This window comes from Herpailurus yagouaroundi, unplaced genomic scaffold (assembly GCF_014898765.1).
Source record: "Herpailurus yagouaroundi ecotype Mexico unplaced genomic scaffold, PumYag 207, whole genome shotgun sequence".
Classification (NCBI taxonomy): Eukaryota; Metazoa; Chordata; class Mammalia; order Carnivora; family Felidae; genus Herpailurus; species Herpailurus yagouaroundi.
The window spans coordinates 3,129,361-3,153,136 of record NW_024412438.1 but is presented as its reverse complement, the minus strand read 5'-3'; the positions used below and the strand labels follow the sequence as shown (position 1 = coordinate 3,153,136).

Genomic DNA, 23,776 nt, shown 5'->3' with positions numbered 1-23,776 from the left:
AACCCAACTGGTTTCGGGCCTGCCTCTGGCCCCTCCGAGCCGATGCACTTGGCAAGTGTCTGAAGCCCTCTGTGCCTTGGCCCCCCCCGCTCTGTGAGCAGGGACAACATCCCCCTTCCGTGGCTGGTGTATGGACAGAGGAGACAAGTCGTATAAACGGCGAACTGCCGAGCCCGACGGGAAGGCTGCTTTGCCTCCGGGGAAGGCACCCCTTCTGTGTCTGCGTGTTAGCGCCCCAAGGTTACCTGCTGTGTCAGAGGCGTCAGAGGCGTCAGAGGGCTGGCGGAGGTGGGAAGAAGGCCTGCGTCCGGGCGCCGGGTCTCCCAAAGACAGGCTACTTAACCTGCAGGGCAAGGAGAGCAGTGGTGAGCCAGGCGGGGAGGAGACCAGCCTGCAGCTCTGTTAGAAGGGGCCCGAGTCTTGGGTGAAGAGAGGCCACCCCTCTCAGCCTGTAAGCGGCTCAGTCTGGTGGGAGATCAGCCGTGTCTACACCACCGGCAACACCACCTATGTGAGATCCTGGGCCGCAGGGCAAGCACGGTCTCCCTGATACCCACAAGGCGCAAAGGGCAAGAGCCCTTCCTGGAGTCGGGAGACAAAGAAAGAGTGGCGGGAACAGACCGCGCACAGACACACACGCTTGGTGGCTCTTACCAGGCGGCAATGGGGCTGACGGAACAGAACGAAGCAGCAGGGAGATGGTTGCAAGAAAAAGACGGGAGAAAACAAAAGCTGGTTAGTGTCAGGCGGCGACTGGCAAAGGACAGGGAGACCGGAGGGTGAGACGGCGGGGCATCAGAACCAGCCGGCAGAGGACGGCGGCGGGTGCAGCAGAGAGCCTCCCCACCTCGGGCTTTGTCTCGTCCCCTCTAGACGGGCACCTCCAGGCGGGGAACTGGGACTAACCTGGGCGGGGTAGCACACGCTTCTCTAGAAGGCAGGAGGAGAGCAATGGCCAAGCCTCTGAAAACGCCCCTTTTCCTGGAGTCTGGCCCGTCCGGTGGTAGAAATCCAGCCCACACCGAGCCCCTGCCTGCAGCCAGCCCGAGGCGCCCCGCTCAGCAAAGGTTAAGTGAAACCCTAACACCTCAAGGTACTGAGATCACCAAACCAGATCTTCTCTTCAACAGCAGCAGGACAAGTTCAACGGCTGCCATGCCTCTCCCATTCAGGAGAGTGTACCTGCTGCCCCTCTGAGGGGGTCTCCCGCGTGTCTACAGCAAGTGACCAGGCAGAAGGTCATTAGCGGAGGCGCTGTGTGCAGTGGCAGAACATGCCCTTGGTGTAAATGTTCACGTGGTGGCTGGTTGAGTAAACCACAGTGTGACGGTGACAGTATGATGGCAGGGTGCTCAGCTGCGTGTGACGGGAAGGCCCTTGACGGAAAGGAATGGCCTCCAGGACGTGTTGAGTGAAAACAGCAAGGCGCAGGATTACGAGCCCAGGGAAAAGTGGGCAAAAGAGCGGGGGGGGGGGGGGGGGGAGGATTTCTTCGTGTGCGTTTACACGCTCGCTCACATATGCACAAAGGATCTAAGACACCTTTGGGAGGGTACAAAAGAAACACACACTGGCTGCCTCTGAGGAAGGAGACTGCGTGTCTGGGGCACAGGGCTGGTGCTAGAAACTCATATTCTCGATTGCAGCCTTTAGGTTCTGGATCCTGGGAAGGAGCCAGCTCTTCAAGTGACATATATGACACGACAAAATAACTTTCAAAATTAAAAGACGGGGGTCTTCTCCCCTCATCCTGGCGCCCCTCCTCCCTGGACAGGTGAGACTGCTTTTTACTGGCTGATCTTTGGATCAGAGAGAGGAGGACGCCAAGGGAGAGGAGAGCGTGGGGCCCAGGAGAGCGTGACATGGGAATGGAGGACGAGAAACAAGGAAGAACAAAACAAGACATACATCAGACAAGACACGGGAGACGGTTGATTCAAGAAAAGCCGCAATCGCGCCGAGAAGGGCCGCGGAGTGGAAACTGCCCACAGTGCACTAGTCATCTTGCTGAAATGCAAATCCGCCATGTCATTTTGCTGCCGGGAACCTCCCAGAGCTTCCGTATGGTGCGTGGGGTGGGGGGAAGGCTGTGCTGCCCGAGCTGGGCCATGGCCGTGGCCGAGCGGGACGCACTGCCGGGTTCCCCCACTGCCCCCGGGGCCCACCGCCCAGGCGGGACTCGGCAGGTGCGCCACCTTATTCTCCGTCTCTGCTCTTTGCCACCGGCCCTTCACCTGCTCTGGTTTCTGGCCCCTGCCTTTGCCCGTACCGCGCCTGCTCCCCAGATGTCCCTCCCGCCGCACGGCTCGTGACCGCATCTGTGAGCCAGGCGAGAGCGTGCGCTGCCGGCAGCTCCGGCTTCTGGCTGTCTTCAAATCACCCGCCTCCAATCTCTGCCCACCCCCACCCCTCCACCCACGCCGGGCACCCAGCTTAGCTCAGCACTCAGTAAGTGGTCTAGAATCCACGGATGATGACCACACTTGCTGCGGTCATCATTCTGCAACGTATGTATGTCACGCTGCCCCCCGGAACGTGCACAGTGCCGTGTGGCAATGAGATCTCAGGGAAACTGAGAGAGTGCCCTAGAGCCCAGACCCGTGCTACCCGACGTAACAGCTACAAGCGTCTATTTGAATTCACATCTGAAAAAGAATGTAAGTTTCTCAGCTGGCCCAGCCACATTTCCATTGCTTCCTAGCTAGCTACGGTGGCTCGTGGTTACCATACCACACTCACTGGACCCAACAGCACGAGGCATTTCCATCGCTGCAGAAAGCTCTCCTGGACGGCACGGCGCTGCTCCGGGCACCGTGCGAGGCGCTGGGTACAGATGGAGGAGGAGCACACACGCGGGGGCGACAGCTCCGTGCTGGCCCCCTCAGAGAGGGGTCCTCAGGACGGACCTTAATTTAAAGGTCTTTTATTCCAGCTGCTCATCTGCTGTCTGCAGTCGGATCCGCATACCCCACCCCTGGGCTACCGAGGACGGGCCTGAATCCCTCCTCCTCGCCACCTCGGGGGAAAGCCAGTTTTCTGCTGGGACGGCCGGGGCCTCCTCCTGGCCTCGTGCAGTCTGGCCCACGCCTGTATGGAAGCCTGGCAGGGACAGGAACTCGGAACCTGGTTTGCTTTGCACTCGAGCTGGGCCGTACGCTGTCGTGTGTCACGAAAGGCACGCGGAGCGGTGGCCCGTGGACCTGGCTGCGGAGGACGTCAGGGGCGTGGACGAGAATCACTTCAGCAACAGATGTGAACGGCCTTTTCTCTTTGAGAGCTTCGAGGAGGAAAAACTACCCCGGAACTGGGCAGGAAGACACATCGGCAGATCAGGTGGGCGGAAACAACGTGCGGGCTGCTGGGTCGGCGGGGGCTTGAGCCCGAGCAGAGAGTTTGGAGGGAGCCTTTGGGAAGGTTAAAATCTGAGAGACAAGGGAAGAGGGAGAAGCAAAGAGCATACTCGGCTGTCAGAAAAGGAGAAGGGATTTTAACGGCAGGGCTCCCCTCTCCTTCATGCCGTTCCTGCCAAGTCTGGCAGCAGAGATCAGATCTGAATTGGCCTAAACCTGAAGGGAGAAGGCCTGGGAGAGTGCAGAACGGGGGGGGGGGGGGGGGGGCGCGTGGGTCGCTAAACGGCAGCCTCGAGACAGGAGGTCTGGCCCAGCTTCCCAGTAGGGCCCCACCACTGAGCCCCCTGCCCAGTGCAGCCGACGGTGTTTCCAGACCCGCTCCCTGCTTCCCGCCCCCACTGACCGTGTGGCTTCTAGCCTTGGGTCTGGGTGACTGGAAAAGCCCAGATTCACTGTGTGGACCAGCCTTCCCTGGCACGGCCCGCCCCGGGCCCCGGATCAGGACCCGCGATTCCCTCCTCACACCTGACAACCAGACATGTGCGAGGCCGCCTGGCGCTGAAGGGCCTTCCACCGAGGGGACCCAAACACCGTGGCCCCGTGACGGCACCACCCTCTGCCCCTGCTCCTCGAGGCTCTGGTCAAGGGGCATGGACCCCACCGTGCTCTCCCTGGCCACAGCAGCCTGCGTATCTTTTACGCCAAGATTGTATTCTGAAGCATTTCAAACGCGCGTTGAGGTTGAGGGGAGCAGCACGATGAGTGCCTGTAGGCCTCCATCTAGACTCTTCAGTCAACATTCATCACGCTTGCTTTATTTTCCCAAGGTTACACACTTTTTCCCTATTTCAAAGTTGCAGACAGCGTGACACTTGATCCCGAAGTACGTCAGCATGACCCCCCAAGACCTTCGACTTCTCCTGGACAACCACAGTGACCTCAGCACCCAAGGAGCTCACCGTCGATACAACAGGATTACCTCACATGTAGTCCGTGCTCAAACCCAACTGTCGTATGGCTCTTCCACATGGCTGCTTTCCCATGGCCTGCGACCGGGGTCCAGCCGCAGATCGCAGATCGCACTTATTCAGTCTCCTCGGGATTCGTCTGATCCAGAACGCCCACCCACCCTGGTCCCTCCGAACCCTGAGGTGTAAGAGCTCAGGCCAGTCGTCTTATCGATCGGCCTGCAGAGGACTCGGCTGTCTCCTCATGATTAGATTCAGATTAAGCCTCTTAAAAGAGTATCGTGTAAGTGGTTATGCCAGGTTTGGTCACTTGGGTCAGGTGCGCTCCGGGGAGTCGGCAGTGGTAAAAACATGTTTCCCACTTGAATCGGCGGGCAAGCTGGGGTGATACCTGAGCCAGAGGACCACCCTTTTCTCCAACAGCCCCTCCCCAGCGGCCTCACCCTCCACGGGGGCTCCTTGCTTGGACCGCATGCTGCACTGTAGCCGTAGAAAGGCCATCTACTGATTCCGCCTCTCCTTCCACATCCACTAGCGGGAGTCTCCTGTAAAGGAGGCAGTCCTTCCCTTTCCTGGAGCGGCGCCACGAATTCATGAATTTCTTCCCTAATGCAAGGCATTATAGTCCATTATCATCACTTTTTTTTAACTTTCTTTTTTTTTAAGTTTATTTTTTTTTTCTGGGAACCTCTCTGCCCAACGTGGGGCTCGAACTCATGACCCCAAGATCAAGAGTCACGGGCTCACTGACTGAGCCAGCCGGGCGCCCCTTTCATCATCACTTTTTAGAAACTCTCGGAGCTGTCCCCATCTGGCTGGGGGAGACCTTGATCCTCAACGGTGTCACCATCTGTCTTTGAGCACATCCTTGCCTTCTGGCACAAGACCTTCCCGGCTCACTGCCTACCTTCCCTGAGCCAGGCCTAGGATCAAACGCTCCTGTAAGGACCCTGGTTCCTTTCAGTGGGAGTCATACTTAGAGACAGGATCGGGGGGGCCAGGGCAGCGAGTATTTATGCAGAAAGTGTGAGTCCACACTGACATCTCCAGTTTGGCTCCGGCACTAGCGGGTCCTTCCTCTCCCGGAGTGAGAACCGGTTCCCACGTGAGAGGGTTGCTGGGGTGAACGCACCAACATGTCTATTCAGTCAGTCCAGGGTGTCCCTGCAGCTCTGTCCCCACATCGCGTTGCATCAGAGGCACACAGTCAGGACCGTGCGCGGAAGCTGCTCTCTGATGTTATCGGCCTGAAATGCATCCAGGCCTCTTTTCATACTTGTACTTCACTTGGGGGGGTTTCCTTTCCTCAGTATTTATCTAACTTTACGTTTTGAACCTGTTCGGCACTTACATGGTCCAGAACGCAAGATGCCACCTTACAAAAAGTCCCTCCAGAGCCGCCCCTGCCGCGTCCTGACCCTGCAGGGAAGCTTTCCCACCGGTCTGTGGCTTCCTCTCTGGGCCTCGTCTTGGGAAGCTAAGGAAATGCACACTGCTCCGTCCCGGTCCGCAGAGACCTTCCACGTCCCTCCCCTTCTCTCTGCCCTGCCGGCCACACCCTGATGCCTCCGACACTACTCCTGTCATCTGGTGTCAGTCCTGGCCGGGCTTTCCGGAACGCTCCCCCCACCCCGGCGGTCTGCCCCCCTCCACCCGCGGCAGCACCAGGCGCAGAAGAGGCGCTCTGCAAATCCACGCCAAAACGGTCCCCCCGCCCCCCGTGCGCAATGAAGCGCGGACACGCGTGGAGACTGTCCCGACAACAAAATCCGAAACTGCCCATTTACCCCTCCTGTTGGCCTATGGGTGTGTATATTTTTAAAAATTAGTTAACATTTGAAAATCAGACCCTTTCACACTAAGAAACCACAGGTTTCCGGTTTCTGGCACCACCGTGCTTCTAAGCCCCACAAGGGGACAACGGCTGCTCTCGTCATCCTCGTTCTGTCCCGCCGGCAGCCTGCAGCTAGGGAGCAGCCTAGGATGTCCCCGTGACGCTGGTTAGTTACGAAGTCCTTCCTACCTTCCGCGCGGTGTGCGGAACACCTGCCGTATGCTGTCTATTTAACCTTCCCCGGAGCCAGGCGAGGTAGGCAGCACACCCCCATTTTCAGAGTGAGCAGCGGGGTTAAGCGGAGTTGAGATACGATCTGGTTTCAAGGTCTGGGCCCCTAAATGAACTTATCTGACCTGTGGCCATGTATGAGGATCTAACTAACTGGTCTCTATTGGGCCTTTCCTGGTATTTTCTTTTTTGCATACTCACAATACATGTACCTCACATGTGCACACACACACACAATACACGTGATGTACTCTAGACTCACAAGGTACGCAGAAGGCATACGCTATGTATATCTAGAGAGATAACAAATACGATCAACAGAGATTAAAAAGCACACCGTACGTAAGCTGACGTAGGTCTCTGGTGTCTGGGCAAAGTCATACTCCTGAGCCCCTCCCCAAAGCCAGGAGCGGCAGTGAACCAGGAAAGAGCTACCTTGCCAGGACCTTCGTTCTAGATAAAGTGCACATTCGCTGAACCCTGACCTGGTCTTACTGGTCTGGTTTCCCTTATCTACCAGGGTGGAGGAGCTCTAAGTAGCCTCCTGGCACCCTTTTCAAGGATTCTGCATCTGGGCGGAAGTCTCCCCATGGTCTGAGGCAAACACTCCAGCCTGCACATCCCTGCAGTGAAGGGAAGAGACACTGTTGCCCCTAAGAGCTCATACACTTGAGAACACTTAGAAAAAAAGAGGCACAGATCAAACGAAAGCACTCTCCGTCAGAAAGAACCAGAGTGCAGAGTCAACACTTCAAAGGGTGCTGCCGAGAAGGACTGGGTTTGGAAATTCAGGAGCCAATTCCAGTTCTGTTGGAATCCACGGGGCCCTCGGCCACCACCCACTTCTGCGCGTGGGTCTCTTTTCAATTCAAGCGGGGGGCAGCGGGGGGTGGGGGGTGGGGAGCAGAAGCCCCTGGCAGAGCGGACAGAGAGGCTCCCACCCCCGAGGTCACGCACTGGCTGCAGAGCGGCGTGGGAACCCCTCACGCTCCCACCCGGGGACCCAACGTGGCAGCTCGGTGGCGGGGAACACACGTCCTTTCTCGAGCAGCCCCTTCCCTCTGCGCCAGCACCGATTTCCCGGGGTGGACCGGAGCCCCGGGGACAAGGCCGCCCCGACACGTCTGCTGAAGGAACGTGCATGGCCCTCCCTTCAGAGCTGCCGTGAGGCTCAGAGAGGCACTCCGTTAGGTTCCCCACGTCGTGGAGTCCCGTGCAAATCTTTTCAAGGTCCACACTAGGTGACCGACGCTCAACGTGCCAGAGGTGAGGCACACCGATGAGAAAGAGTGGGTGACTAAGAAACGGAGAAGTGAAGATGCCCCCGGCTGTCCCGGTCGCCTCCACGCAGGGCTTTGAGGGCGGTGGGCATCGGGGCGGACAGGTGCACGGAGGGGGTCGGGGGGTGGCGAGAACCGGCGTGCGGGGCTCAACACTCCATGTTTATCACACAGCCCATGCTATGGTCTGGAAAGCACTGTTTTGGGGTGAAATACAGGCTCGGGCTTGGGCTCAGCCTTCTCCTGGCTGGCACCCCACCTCTCCGAGCCCCGGTTTCTCAGCAATGAATGTGGAAAATACCATTTCCTCCAAGGGTGGCTGGGAGCACATCACCCTCACAGAAACCTCAAAGCCAACATGTCCAAACTGAAATCAGCCTCCCAGCGTGGGCCCTGCTCCTAAGCAGAGGTCTCCTCCCGAGGTAACCGTGCCATGCGGTCACTCACGTGGGAGCCCGAGTTACCTCTGACACCCCTGCAAATCTAACCACCGCCACACCTTACTGCCATTACCCACCACTGTTTCTGGACCCACCTGCTCTGTCCCTCCTTGCCCCTCTCCTAGCACAGGCGGCCGTTCCCCTCCCTAGATCCCATCCATTCTCTACTTGAGAACTTTCCAGCAATCTCTTAAAAAGACGAAGTGGAACATTACCCTGTAGCAGCTTCCTACCGTCCTCACCCTCGTATAAAGGTTCAAATCCTCCCCCAGCCCAGCAGGTGCTCTGGGTGGGGGGGGGGGTCCTCGTGCCCCCACTGGCCTCAACCCCAGGAGCCTCCCCGTCCATGAAGGCCAACACACGCTCCAGGGTTCAGCACAAACCACCTCTTCCTCCAGGAGGCCTTCCTGGACACCCCACGACGCGGGCCTCCCCCGAAATCTTCCCTGTGGTGCTCAGTGCCGACTGGTCATTTCGTGCTTTCTCGGACTGCTTCACGTCTACTCTCCCCCTTTGCTGATAAAGCTTCATCGTGTCCTGTTGGCCGGAGCACGCAGTCGATATACAATAATTATGACTTGAGGGGTGCCGGGTGGCTCCTGTCGGTTCGACTCTTGATTTCGGCTCAGAGCACGATCTCGCAGTTTGTGAGGTCGAGTCCTGCTTTGGGTTCTGTGCTGACGGCACCGAGCCTGCTTTGGATTCTCTCTCTCTGCCCCTCCCCGACTCGCGCGTGTGCTCATCTCTCTCAAAAGAAATAAACGTTAAAAAAAAAAGTATGAGCTGAAGGATAACATCAGACCATATGCGCCAGAGAACTTTGCAGACATCAAAATATTGTAAGCACACACTTAGCGTCGATCGAGAGAGCCTGAAGGACCGCCACAGTGCACGTAAGTTAGGATTACATTCACGGCTTCGTGGTTTTAACAAAGGCAGGAAGGTGTTAGCCTCTGCATGGACTTACACGGCGAGTGCCATCGACCTGCAGAACCATGTAAGCTCCTACAGTCTTCAGTCTCCCGGACTTCTAGAATTCCATTCTGCACACAAAGCACTAAACAAGAAAATGAACGTTAAAGCGTGTTGTGACTACAAACTGGGCTGGGGAGAGAGGGGGCCAAAGAAGGAGGAAGGAACCGGAGAGGAGGCCAACTTCACCAGGGCCCGGGAGCGGGGGCAAAAAGCTCTGCTATGGAAAGACAGGAGGGAGGAGCGGGCACAGGCGGCAGGGGGACACGGCAGCTCTGAGGCCGTCGGTGCAACACGCGGGGAGACGGAGGGTCAGACAGGACTGAGCCGAGAAGACGGGTCTCCGCCCGGGCTCTGCCGCATCCCAGCCAGTGGATCTAGGAAACCCTCGGGTTCTCCACCGCGACAACGCGGACAGTTGACCTGCCGGCTCTCCCTGCCTCGCGGGGCGGCTCGGAGTTACGTGGCAAGGTGCGTCAGAGGCTTGGAGACGCGGAAGCAACATCAGAGCAGGAGGAGAGCGTGGGGCGGGCTGTGGATTTCACTCCTTGTAGAGGCTGAAAGCTCCCTGGGAGTCACGGGAGCAGATCAGGGCACGAAAAGGATAGGTCTGACGGTGGTGGCCGGAGTGGACTGGAAGGGGAGAGGCTGGAGGCGCAGAGAGCAGGTAGGGCAGGGGTCACATGCACCTGAGTGCCAGCACTGCATGGAATGAACCAGAGCAGCCGGGAGAGAGGCCGCAGGACCGTCTTGTGTCGTCCACAGGGGAGCCGCCCGGGCCACAGGCACCAGAAATGTGCTAGCTCGAAGTGAGAGGGTCAGTGTAAAACACACACACGGGTTCAAAGACTCAGTACAAGACAAAAGAGGAATGCAAAATACCAACACTTTCAACACTGATCACAGGCAGAAATACCGGTATTTTGAGTAGATTCAGTTAAATGAAATATATCACTCAATTCCTTTTACCTGTTTCTCCCCTTAAAAAAAAATGTTTACTTATTTTGAGAGAGAAACCGAGCATGAGGGGGGAGGGGCAGAGAGAGGGAGACACAGAATCCGAAGCAGGCTCCGGGCTCCGAGCTGTCAGCACAGAGCCTGATTACAGGGCTCAAACCCACGAACCGCGAGATCGCGACCTGAGCCGAACTCGGACGCTTAACCGACTGCGCCACCCAGGCGCCCCAACCCTCCTTCCTACTTTTAACGTGACTGCTAGACAATTTCCGACGGCACGTGTGTCTTAACGTGACTTTGCTAGACGAGGCTGCCCTGGCCTCCCTAGGCCGCAGGTGTCCCAGACGCAGCCTTCTCTCTCGTGGTGGGGCCTCCAGCCTCTCGGACCGGGAGAAGCAACCAGAAGCCTGCCAAGCAGTGCTCCGTGGGCGCGGACCCCTCTCCCGTGTTGCTCACTGGACTGTGACTGCCGGAAGGGCTCCTCTCAGTGTCCCCGGCGAGGAAGAAGCAGGGGCTCAGGGGGGCGGCCGTCTCCAGCGCTTAGCAGAGAACAAGTCGACTGGCGGTGTACCTTCTCTTCACTCGGGACCCGGCACCGACACCCCCTCCCTCCCCCCCGGCTGCTGTAAGAACCGGGACGTAAGCAAAGCGTCTGGCATAACGCCTGGCACACAGCCATGCTCGGAAACTGGCTGCCACTCCTGCCGCGAGCCCCTAAGTCCGCCAGAACGAGGCGGCTGCTCCAGGCGATCGCGGCCTGGCTCGCAGCACAGAAGTGAACTCGGAGTTATCCGGTGTGGGCGCAGCCGCCTCTGGGCCTCCTTGGGGCGGACGCCCTGCTGCGCACTGTGAGGTCTGGTCCACGCTCCTGTGCTTCTGTCCACGTGTCACCTCGGCCGGCGGTCACCTCCGACGAGACGGACACCGTGTGCGGACGGCCGGGGGAGGCGGGGAGGCCGGAGCCGCCGGCCACTAGTGAGGGAGGACAGACGCCGTCAGCGCGGCGTCTCCGGAGTCCCCGCCGGGGCGTGCGGCTCGCGGGAGGGCAGTCGTGGAGGCCGCCGCGGGGAGGGGGCGGGACAGACAGTCTAGACATCTGGGTTCTAGACCAACTCTGCCCCCGTCTTTCCGGATGCCCTCGAGAAAGGAGAAAATTACACGGAGTAAGCGTCTAATGCGTCGCAGGCGTCCGTGTAATCCTCACAACAACCTGGCGAGGCAGACGTGGTTATTTTCCTTAACAGGTGAGGAAAGCGAGATTCAGAGAAGTTCAGCGAGTCACTCAAGGGCACGCAGCCAGCAAACGGTAGAGCCGAGACGTGAACTCTAGCCTGCTGATGCCGGAGTCGGGTCTCCCCCTCCGGACGCCATGGCTTCCTCGGCCCTACGCTGCAGAGCCTGGGCCCGATCTCCCTCCCTCCGGCTCTCATCGGGCGCCGGTCTCTGCCCTCACAGGGGGTCTTGGGCGCATCGTGTCCGCGTACCCAGGGAGGGCTGATGCGGAGCTAGATGTGCTCAACGGCACAGGCAGAAAACAACAGGCGCCTTGACGGGCAGCGATCTAGAAGCTCTAGAAGCCCCGCGGAGTCCGCACCGCGGATGTTCGTGCGATGGCCTAGGGTGTTTTTACTCCAGTTTCCTGGTTTTAATGAGAGGAAGGAATTCAAGAGAGGTCAGAATTCACAAGACAGGGCCCGAGGCTTGGACTTGGTGGGGAAGGGCCTCAATCTGGGGCACGAGATGTCTTCCTCGCCTCCGTGGTGCCCAGCGTGTGGCAGTGGACAAGCCACACACCGCGGCCAGGAGCCAGCTTTCGTGGCGACACAGAGGGAAGACCGAGCCTGCCCCTCTCACGGGGCCCTGCGATGACCACGTTACTCGTAAACCCAGAACCGCTTTCAGCGCATCCTGTCCCACCTAAAGTTTTCCGGAAAAGGAAACTAAATGTGTAAATCCTCCTGAAGTGATAATAATACTTAAAAATTTTTTTTGTAACCTTTATTCATTTTTGATAGAGACAGAGCATGAGCAGGGGAGGGGCAGAGAGGGGGAGACAGAATCCGAAGCAGGCTCCAGGCTCCGAGCTGTCAGCACAGAGCCCGATGTGGGGCTCAAACTCGTGACCTGAGCCGAGGTCGGACGCTTAACCGGCTGACCCACCCAGGTGCCCCATGATGATAATATTTTATACACAAGGCACATCTGGCTGTATACTTTATATGAATAGAATTGTTACTTGAGTCAATTTTTGATTACTGGCACAATTAAAGGACAGACCATAAAACAATCCAGAATAATAGCCAATCCAAGAAGTCTCCATTTTGCTTTCAAAGAGCCTGTCATCGGCTCAGAAGATTCACCTTTCTAATTTAGTTAAGGTGGATTTTAAACTTGTTTTCTTTCCCTGAGTTTGGATCAGAATTGATGGGGAAGTACTGGGTGGCAGGCGAAAGTTCGCCTTGGATTTTAAAGCTGCCGAGCTGAAGCCATGCACTGAGTCATGGGGAGGCAAGCCGCTGCCCTTCCCTACCACCCTCCCCCCGGACCTGCCCTCGGCTGAGGAAGATGTTCACAGCTGGGGAGCCACCGGTTGTACTGGGGGAGGCCCCGCCAAGGGAGAGGGACAGAGAGGGACAGGTGGGGGAGGTTCCTCTCTGGCTGGCAACGGGCTCCCTGCCTTCTGGAAACTTTCCTCAATGTGCTCACCAGTGATGACCACTCCTGTTCTTTGTGCTGTCCAGCCCTTAGGATTTCCACTCCTGCTGTAAGCGCACGCCCGCCCCCCCCCCCCCCCCATTAACAACATACCTGCTCCGAAGGAGGGACTCTGAGTTTCTTTAGCACCCGCCTCTCTAGGCACCTGACCTGGGTCCCCAGCCAAGAGCCCGGGTTCTACCCAGGACCCTTCCCAGACACAACCGGTTAGGAAGCCGATGGAAGGCCAGCCAGACCCTGAGGCCCTCACGACAGGCCCATCAGCAGCGACTCCTCTGGGCCCCTCTGAGTCACTGCACCCCACCGGGCCCCTGGTGCGGTCGGGCCGGGGCCTGCCCTCAAGGAGGGAGACCGGAAGAGGGCTGCACGGGCCCTGCCTGCCTGGACTCTTCTGGGTCTGCAGGTGGGGCAGACACCCTCGGAGGCCGTTTGGTGGGAAGACAAGGGCCTTCAGAGCAGCGGCCCCTCCGTCTTCCAGCGAGGGCTGCTTCCTACACTCTCCTACTGGGTTAAATCTTTCGTGTTGAGGGGGCTGCACAACGGTGAAAGTGGTGTTAAGATTACTGGAGCCGGGAGACTGGACACAATCCCCCCTCCCTGTAGGTGAACGGAAGTGCTAAGCACATGTCCTGCACAGCTACATTGCAGAGCACTGACTCCGACTCAGTTTGTGATCAGGCAGCAGTTTCAACAGGGCATCTTATAGCCCCGGCTATAACCTTGGTTGTGGGTCCTGGTTTCCTCCCAAGCAGAGTGTGGGGCGTGTGCGCAGGCACGGGGGCGTAGGGGGGGGGGGGTGGGGGGGCCGGTGACGGGGAGAGGGGTGCACGAACCGGATGGTCCCTGCCGTTCCCTCCTGGGGGCCTAGAAACACACACACCTTCCACCGAGGCACAAATCCCATCACCAGGAGATTTGTCGGATCAACAGGGGGACCCCCCCACCCCAGCGGGGCAATAACAGCATTTCAACTTGGAAGGAGCCAGTCTGCTAAACACCACCTTTAAGAAACAAACCAGGACAGACCAGGAGATAATCAGTGGCAAGTAGGACTCGACACTGATTCTTCTCCATCGGGCCAGGCGCCAGGTGCGTGTACAGGCTCAACGAAGCGCTGAGTGACGAACGGCCGCCTTGAAATTCCAGCCCCTCCCAAACTCCAGCATCGGAGAGCTCGCCCTCGCCCCCGCCCCCGCCCGTCTGCTAGCTGAGCTCCAGTCCGCCCCTAGCCCGCCCCGTCAGCGTCTCCGGCGACCTGTGTGGCTCCGGAGTGCACACCTGCCACGTCTGAGTCCCTAGGCGCCACTGACGGCCCCGTGTATCAGACAGAGCTTCACCGTCTTCGGTCACCTCCCCCGTGCCGATCATGCCTCCCTCCAAACAGGCCACGTCTCACGCTCTTTGTTGACAGCACGCGCTGGCGACGCGTGGCTGGGCCCACACCCCTCGTGCGTGCCTGCGACCGGCTGACGGACGGGTTCCAGCGAGGACGAGACAAGCACGCGTGGGGCACACTCACGGAGACGGTGCGCGTGACGAGGCTGCGGGTTCCTGGCGCCCTCTCGGGTGTGGGTGCCGGCCCTGCCGCGTGCCAGCGACGTGGCCTTCGTCGCCTCAGCGCTCTGCGCCCCCGCTGGCTCACCGTCAAAATGGGGGCGATAAGACTGTCCCTCTCCTGGGGCTGCTGTTAGGACCGGACTAGTTAAACATGCAAAAATGAAATGCTCAGGCCAGGGCCTGGCACACAATGAGCTCCTCCAACACTAGCCTTTCTTGCCTGGGTCACTCACCCGGCACGACAACCCCCTGGGACAGCACTACCTGGTGCTGTAAGTTCGCAGACGAAGAAGCCGCGCCGCGGGAACGCAAGCACCACGCTTAGCTTCGCGCACCGGGGAGTGAGGCGCAGCTGGAACACGACCCCGGGCGGCCGATGCCGCGTCCCCCCGCGGGAGGGCACCCTCGGTGCCCGTGCCGCTCTGCCGCAGACCGTTCTACTCAGTGCTCTGACACCGCAGATCCCACGTCCGGATGGCAGCACTGGCTGCTGGCTTCTCCTTCCGCGGATTTAGGCTCTGCTAGCATTTACTAGGCACCCGCTCGGTGGCGGGTGCAGAGCTGGGTAGCACCTCGCCTGGCCCTCGGAGTAACTCTGCACGCGCGTACCTTACAGATGGGGACGCTGCAGGCGGGGACGACCCTGGGTGACGACGGCCTGTGCCAGGGCCGGCATGCGGACCCCGTGACCCCAAGCTCAGCGGCAGCCCCGGGCCAGGCGGGCTCTGGGTGTTTCCCGGCCCACGCATAAAACACAATGCGGGCTACCGTCTACACATCTGCCAGCCAAGTGCACAGGCTTCGGGATCTGCTCCCCGGGTTGGTGATCCTGATGCGGAGACTGGCCCTGTGACCTCAGGCAAGACAGCTCACCTCTCAACCTCAGGTGTCCTCACCTGTAGCAGAGGTTAGGACTACTGCACGGGATTGTTGTCGGACTTGAAGGCGCCGTTCACGAGAGCATTTTGCACAGGGCACGCCATGAACACTCAAGATAGGTACCGTATTGTTATTGTTATTGCCACTGTGGGAAAGGAGTTGAGTCGCTCCCCTATACTAGTCCAGCATTTCCCCGCCTGTTATTATGGAAGATCCTGTAAGGCAGAAGGATATCCAAGTCAGTGACAGGCGGGGAAACTAAGGCTAGAGACGCAAGGTCCCCACCCAGGGGTGGGGCCGACCGGCTCTCCCGGCCTGCAGCACGTGGCACTTCCACACCCGGCTACCTCTCTGGGCTCTTTAAAAAGGTCCCAGATTTCAGGGTACACAGCCTCTCACCCCCAAGGCAGGCCTGGTAGCCCGAAGCCTGTCCTAACTGCCAGAGCTTCCGGGACTCGCCCCCCCCCCCCCCCCGCCCAAAAGTGGGTGCTGGGCGAGCTGCTCCAAGTGGAAAATCCAAGTCCATCCCAGGCGGAAACCCCAAATCTCTGCTGTTCCAGCAGATTTCCAGGACGCGCTGGCTCCCAGAAACCACAATTACAGGCAAGCTCAAGGCCGAGCAGCAATTAGGCCCTTAGCATCGGCTCGGCAGTCTCTGGCCTCTCCCACCCCCTCAGCCAAACCCCGTCGCGGCCCCCGCACGCGGACAGGGACGCAGTGGGGATTTCCACCCCTCCTCCAGCCCCCCTCAATTCCAGGAGGCTGAAGAGGGGTAGGTGGGGGAGGAAAGAAGCCGTGTCCCGGGGGTAACTGATGAGGACTGGAAGGGACTTCCACGTGCTGAAGGCTTCCGAGGTCCTCCTCGTTCCTCCCTCGCTCCTCCCCCTTCTTTCCACAGAGATGACACTGGGAACTCCCTCCCTGGGTGAGACCCCCAATGTGAGGGGGAAAGGAACGGGAGGAAGGGGAAGGGCACCTTCAGTCTCCCCACACAGAGCGCTCCTGGCTGCAGACGGGGTGGGAAGGATGGCATCCAGAAGGCCGGGAGTCTGGGCCTCTGACTCTTATATGAACATCGGGGTGTGTGTGTGTGTGTGTGTGTGTGTGTGTGTGCCCCCATCCTGAGTAAATCCCCCTCCCAAAGCTCCTCCTCATCCAGGCTTGTAGGAACACAGGCCATGCCTTCTCTTTTTAAAAATTTATTTATTTTGAGAGATGAAGGGAATGTGAGCAGGAGAGGGCGAGAGAAAGAGAGAGAATCCCAAGCAGGCTCCACACTGTTAGCGCAAAGCCCAACATGGGGCTCGATCTCACGAACCATGAGATCACAACCTGAGTCGAAATCAAGAGTTGGCTGCTTACCCGACTGAGCCACCCGGGTGCTCCTCTGCCTTTTCTTCTAAACACGCTGCTCTCTACCCTCACACATAGGACTGGGGTCCCCACGCCTGTGCTGTGTGTACTGCCCATCGTGTGGGTGGCAGGTCCGCTCAGTTTCCCTCCCATGACGGCTGCGGACACACCGTAAGAAACAGCATGCTGTCCCCTGGTGCTCCCAGAGGCCTCAGGGTGCCCCTGCTCCTGTCCCCCTCATGCTGGGGCTTTCAGGGGGTCTGAGTGCCCGGGCTCATCCACAGGGACCCTCAGGAGGTATGCTGAGTGCTGGGTAGTGCAGAGGACAGGGACGGAAGGGGCCTCAAAATCCCAAAGGGCTTCTGAGCGATTATGGCTGGAACGGAGGGTTGGGTTTCTCGAGGCTGGTCCAGAGCTCCCAGAATCGCAGCTAGCAGAGCAGACCGAGAAAAGCCCCCAAACACACTGGCACTGACCCCATTCCACCCATCAAAATCTGACTGAAAACGTGAATCCCAAGCTTTCCTTGATTTAGTCTCTCCTGGCCGACCTCTCCCCCTTGGCAGGAGTAACCTCAGCTCTCACGAGTTCACTCTGTGCTACTGCGAACAAAACCGGCGAAAAACAGACCAGCATTCCAACCACTCACTGCGAGTTATACGTGCCATACCCAGCGTGACCGGAGGCACGGACACTTCCCTGGGATTCATTCCACAAAGATCTGATTTGTGTAGTAAAGGACACTGGGGTTGACACTCTTCTCCTGGTACTTTTCAATCAATGTGCCTCCACACGTCTGGTTTCCCGGCCAAGTGTATACACCTTGACAGGAAAGGATGTGCCCTCCCTCTTTGGAGTGTCTTTGCCCTCTCCCCTCCCCCAGGGGCCAGCGGGATAAAAGGGGTGTTTCTTCACAGGCACGGATGGACACACACACACACAGCATACAAAATACAGACTCTATGCACAGCTGACAAATGGCCACCGACACAAGTCCGAGCGACCGCACAGCCAACCAGAAATGAGCTATGCAAGATGGGGCCACGCAACCACACGGGCTGAGAACCGCGGACTGAGAACCACGAGGCGACGGCCAGGATTCCCTCCGGCCCCGAGGCTGACCCTGATCGTGACACAGCGGGGCTGAGGGCAGGAGGCGGGGAGCAAGGATGCACCCGTCAAAGACACCGGACTCACAAGATCAAGTGGCACAATCCAGTTTCTCCGTCACTCTTTCCTGTTCTTAGAGAAGAAGGGTCCTAAGGACAAGGGGGCCCCCTCCCTGATCCTATTTGCCCCCCGGGGGCCGAACTGCTCAGGAGTGGGCTTCAAGGCTCCGGTTCTTGGTGACATCAGGGAAGTTGGGTGGCTCTGCCCTTCTGGACACCCGGACAGGGGTCAGGTCAGAGATGGTGATGACTGACAGAAGGTTCTACCAACTGCCAGCAACCCCCTTCCCCAGAGCACACTGAACCCTAAACGACTGGACCGATGAGTGACACCGACAGTGACCCAAGACCCACTAAGTGTGCCAAGGGCCTGACCCGAGCCGCAGAGGCAGCCCCAGATCTGCAGCGTGAGCCCCATGCCAAGGCCTAGGGAGGCCAGGGGTCCGGTGGGGCCAAACTGACTTACGGGTGGCACGGCGAGGGGGGGGGGTGACCCGGTGCAGGGAACTGGGGGACAGGAGGGTCGCCCCCCTTGCATCAGCCCCATCCCCTGCAAGGACACGGGAGGTAAGACAGGTGGAGGAGGAGAAGCAGGGAAGGTCCAAGAGAAAGGGGGGAGTACAGCAAGAAAAAGGTCGGGGCGGGGGGCTTGTCAGAAAGATGCGGAGACAGGGGAGCACGAGCCAGGGTGACAGAGGAAAGGCCGGCTTGGGGGAGAAGGCAGTGGACACCTGCCTGTCTCGGGGGCCGCTTTACATCCTCCCAGACTCCGGCAGCGGGAGTGTGAAATGCAACTCCTCATTACCGCCCTTGGGTGGAGATTTAAAAAGGGCTCTGAAATCATTAATTAGCACAGAGCGTCTGGCACAGAAGTGGATGAGGGGGCAGCGGGGAGGAGGGCCACTGGAGGGAGAGGAGGATTTCTGGATTAAGGAGCTTTCCTTAGCAGGGTCTCAGCTTCCCCGCCCGCCCGGGCCACGCAGGATTAAACACACGCCCTCTCCCCTCTCCATTCACATTCCTGGCGTTTTGTCTCCTTGGCAACGATTACCCGGCACGCTGTAATGTAGTGTCTTTAATTCACCTAGAATGGAAGCTCCAGGAAGGCAGGACAACGGCCTGTTTTGTTCACTGCTGCAGCCTCAGTGCTTACACCAGCACGGAGAGATGCTCCAAAGCAAACGCACTTACTAAGCGAAGGAATACACCTAGCTCCATTTAACGCCAAACCTAGTCAATTCTCCGCCGCCAGAGAGAACGCAGGGAGGAGCCTTCCAGAGAAGCTGAAATAGAAAGTAGTGCAAACGCGCTGCCCACGGAGTCTTAACGGTAGGAGCCAGAGAGAATCTCAAGGCCCTGCGCTTGCGTTTTGCAGACAGTCTGAGGATCAGAGCCTCTGTCACGGGCCCAATGTGTGTGGCCCCGCAAATCACCTTGCTAAAGCCCTCACCCCCCAGCGCAGTGGAACTTGGAGAGCGGCCTTTGGGAGGCAAAGAGGGCTGAGTGAGGCCACGGGGGCCCCCATGAGGCGCGCACACACCGAGGCCGGGCCACGGGAGCGCGTGGTGAGAAGGCGGCCGCCCGCAAGCCAGGAGAGAACGCGCCACAACCCCAACAGGCTGCCGGCCTGGTCTCGGACTTCCAGCCTCCAGAACTATGAGAAGGCCACCCAGTCTACGGTATCCTACGGCAGCCTGAGCTGAGTAAGAAGGCCTTTTGGCGCGGTTTTCAGGGTCTCCTGGTAGCAGGGCAAGAACCAGAGCCCAGGGCTCCGGGCCCAGGCCGGGGACTTTCCATTACACCAAGGCCTGGGGACGTGAGGAGTAGGATTGCCTGGCGTCTCACCTGCAGGTAACTAGATGAACTCAGGACGTTCTAGGGGCGCTTTCGAACCCTCCTGCACATCCTTAAAAACCCAAATGTGTCTGTATTAAACTTAAAAATTAGGACTCTCAGGTGACCTTCATCTCTGTCAAAAGTCTGCTTATCAAGTATAAAATGGATTTACGCTTAATATACTTCCCCAATGGCTCAGAAGTCTTTGCATTTGTGATCACACTCACCTTTACCAAGAGGTAATCACTATCAGTACACAGATGTGACTTAGATATTTGGGCGCATATACTGGTGTAGGCATGATTCTCGTCCTTGGGAAATTCACAATCTTGAGGAGTCAGGGACACGGGTGTACAATGTACAAGAGGAGTTAAGTGCAAATCTGCAGAGTCAACTGGATACAGAAAGCACTGAGTTATAGGCACCGAGATCAGAAATCAGGGCTCTCCAAGGAGAGCGATGCCGAGGTCAGAGGATTACACGGAGCTCTTAAAGGGACGGAGAAAGCATAAACGCCCTTCTCTTACTTCCCGTAGCTTCTCAATGAGTCTTGAGCCTCGAACTGACCCAAACAAGGGGACTCCTTACCAATGCAAATTCATTGGCTAGTCCAAGCTGGCTGGTGGGAAATTCTGCGGAAGGTGCAGCCAGTCTAACTGGCTGCAAAGTTCAAAACACACTAAGGAGGCCAGGAGCTGTTATCTTAGCTCTGAACCATTTTGTTGGCCATAAAAGTACCCACCCCACCCCCAGGTTCAATATGCCTTGGCTCAAGCTCTCCTGCTTTCTCTCAACATGACCTTGCTGCCCGGAGCACCTATCCAATTCATCTCACACTTCCCCCCAGACAAATAAAAAGTAAAACCCACAGCATCAAGTTATCATACTCAAATTAAGAACTTCTGTGCCTCCAAGGACAACATCCAGAAAGGGAAGAGGCAGCCCACACAGTGGGAGAAAGAATTTGCAAATCATGTTATCTGATAAGGACCTGTAGCCAGAGTATACAAAAAAACTCTTACAAAACAACAATGAAAAGTTTTTTTTAAATGGATAAAAGACCTGAATGGACAGTTCTCTAAATAAGACACGTAAATGGCCAACAACCACGTGAAAACATGTTCAACATCATTAGTCATCAAGGAAATTCAAATCAAAACCACAATGAGATACCACCTCGCACCCACGAGGACGGCTAAAACCAAAACAAGGGTACGTGACAAGAGCTGGCGAGGATGTGGAGAGAACGGAACCCCCATACGTTGCCGGTGGGGACGTGCAGGCACACAGCTGCTGTGGAAAACGGCTTTTTGGCAATTCTTCCAGATCCTAAACGCAGAGGATCACAGATGCATCGATTCCACTCCCGGGTACAACCCGAGAGGACTGAAAACACACATCCAGGCAGAAACCTGTACGTGAACATTCATAATCACATTAATCATCACAGCTCCGAAGCAGAAACAACCCAAAAGTCCATCAAGAGACAAACAGGTAACAAAGGTGGTCTGTCTGTACAATGACACGTTAACCAGCAATCGTTTTTTTGCAGGGTGAACAGTTTTATTTTTTTAATAAAATTTTTTTTAAATTGACATCCAAGTTAGCATATAGTGTAATAACGATTTTAGGAACAGAATTTAGTGATTCATCGCTTACATATGACACCCAGGGCTCATCCAACAAGTGTCTTCATATCCCTTGTCCATTTAGCCCATCCCCCCTCCCACCACCCCTCCAGCAACCCTCAGTTTGTTCTCTGTATTTAAGAGTCTCTTTTGTTTTATTCTCCTCCCTGTTTTTATATTATTTTTGCTTCCCTTCCCTTATGTTCATCTGTTTTGTGTCTTAAAGTCCTCATATGAATGAAGTCATATGATTTTTGTCTTTCTCTGACTAATTTCACTCAGCATAATACCCTCCGGTTCCATCCATGTCGTCGCAAATGGCAAGATTTCCTTCTTTCTGATCGCTGAGTAATAGCCCATTGTATGTGTGTATATATTGGGCTCTTTCCATACTTTTAACCCGCAATTTTTAAAAAAGGAATGGGGGCACCTGGCTGGCTCAGTCAGAACAGCATGTGATTCTTGATTTCGGGGTCGTGAGTTCGAGCCCCATGCTGGGTGTAGGGATTACTTAAAAACAGATCTTAAAGAAAATGAACTGAAATAAAGGCACGAAGCACAGACACACGCTACAACACGGATAAACCCTGAACACGTGATGCTCAGTGACAGAAGCCAGGCACAAGTCCTCATGTTGTGGGGCACCGTTTACGTGGAATGTTCAGAAGAGGCATGTTCCGGAGAGGAGACTCGGGGCTTTTGGGGCTGGGGTCAGGGGTAGGGGGCAGGACAAGGTAATGACTGCTAACGATCACGGGGCTGCTTCTCACGGCACTGGAAAATTCATTCTAGATCAAACTAGTGGTGATGGCCTTGCAACTCTGTGAATGCATAAAAACCCACTTAACGGTATAGTTGAAACAAATGAATTTTATGGTATGTGAAATATGTCTCAATGAAGTTGTAAAAATCAAACTGCTTTTCTGGTTTTACTAAGTGGAAGAAAAGGTCTTTCCTAGGACACTGATGGATACTATCCTCCTAATGTTCAAAATGAGTGGTCTAAGATTTTTGTTCAGGATTTTTGTCAAGTCACCCATGTTGAATCTGGAAAACAGAGTCTGCTTCACAGGACGGCTGTTGAACCACACGGGGCAGTGCTGTAAACGGACCGCAAATCTCCCTCATGATTTTCGTGACACTGGCCTTGCTGTGGCTTACTTCATTGTAAGAATAATATTCTATAATACGTATAACGTGCAAAGCACGTGTTTATCGACTTTATGGTGCCGGTAAAGCTTCTGGTGAACAGCAGGTTACTGGTAGTTAAGTTTTTGAGGACTCAAAGTTACACGTGGACATTTCACTGCATGGGGGCGGGTGGCGGCGCCCCTAACTCCTGTGCCGTTCGTTCAAGGGTCAACTGCACTTATCTATGCGATGGTCTGTGAGCCGAGGCAAGGACAGTCTCCTTCGTTTCTGCAGCCTGAAGGCCTAGTGCCATACCTGCCCCCGGGCCCTCAGGAAGCGTGCTGTGAGGGGTCTTAAGGTCACGGAGGGCCTTCCCACACTGGGCACAGGTAGGTGCAGGCGAGGTCTCCTCGCCACCAAGGGAGAAAGAGGTAGTAACGGAAAACCCACCACCAGACTACGATGCTGGCCCGACAGGTGTGCTTCCCGGGCCGAGCGGGACACACTCGCTCGCTCAGTCAAGACCACGGGCTCGGTTCCCACCTCGCGGCGGCCGCTTCGCTCTATGGGAGTGCTTCATTCAAGAACAGGATGATAGAAGAGGGAGGTCACAAGGCGTGAGACACAAGAAGTGTCAAGGGAAGAACGTGGATCAGGTTCCTGGCTCCGGGTCGGCAGTAAATGCGCTTGCAGGAGCCACGGCCCACCCGGCCACCCCCAAGCCAGGCCTGCACCCCACAGGCTCGGCACCCACGACAGGCCAGGCACAAGGAAAGCAAGAGCTACGGCCAGTGTTACTGGTTTTCAGCCACTGTCCTCTGTGAGCAAGAGTCCTCACCTCCAGAATGAAGAGCGCTGGTCTCAGCGTCTCCTAAGTGACCCAGAAAATACGAAATTCTCTACTGACGGGAGTGCCTCCTATCATTCACCCCCTGGTGGCCCGCAGACATCTCCTTGTCTGTGAAATGGGAGCGATCTTGTATCATTTGCAGGAGCCCACAGCATGACAAGTAGGCTAAAGAGAAGCTATACCAATGCGCACACCCCAACCCCCACCAGACCCTGGGATCTAGGCAGGGGCGACGAGGTCAAAAGCATGCTCCCCCCAAAATGCACGTGGCAGGAGACACGTAAAGGTCTAGGTTACTATGAGAATAACAAAGATGGGGACACACTAGCACGCTTTTACACAGAACAGAGCCTTGCAGAAAGGGGGTGGCAGGACCCCCTCCCAAGGCTCTCTGAACACAGCAGCACGATTCGGTACTGAGACTAACACAGCGTCGAGTATCCTGCTTGCACTGCCCCTGGCCTCGGCTCGAGGAGGTTTCGAGCCAGAAGCACAGGCCGCCACAGGAACACGGAAGATTTTTTTTTTTTTTTTAAAGAAAGAAAACAGGGGTGCCTGGCTGGCTCAGTCGCTTGAGTGTCCAACTTCGGCTCAGGTCATGATCTCACGGTCCGTGGGTTCGAGCC

General features: G+C 56.9%; 1 protein-coding gene across 10 annotated transcripts in view; it reads right to left on the bottom strand.

Moving 5' to 3' along the window:
* Positions 1 to 23,776, bottom strand: part of ARHGEF11 (Rho guanine nucleotide exchange factor 11) — an 86,520-nt gene that overhangs the window by 42,378 nt on the left and 20,366 nt on the right. For 9 of the 10 annotated variants that reach the window (XM_040452546.1, XM_040452555.1, XM_040452548.1 and 6 more), the window contains exons 2-3: positions 655 to 669; positions 246 to 343 (exon numbers count right to left, since the gene is read on the bottom strand). In XM_040452546.1, coding sequence (XP_040308480.1) covers positions 246 to 343; positions 655 to 669 — 113 coding nt within the window. The remainder of the gene's footprint in view (positions 1 to 245; positions 344 to 654; positions 670 to 23,776) is intronic. The other variant, XM_040452550.1, reaches the window with a different exon arrangement.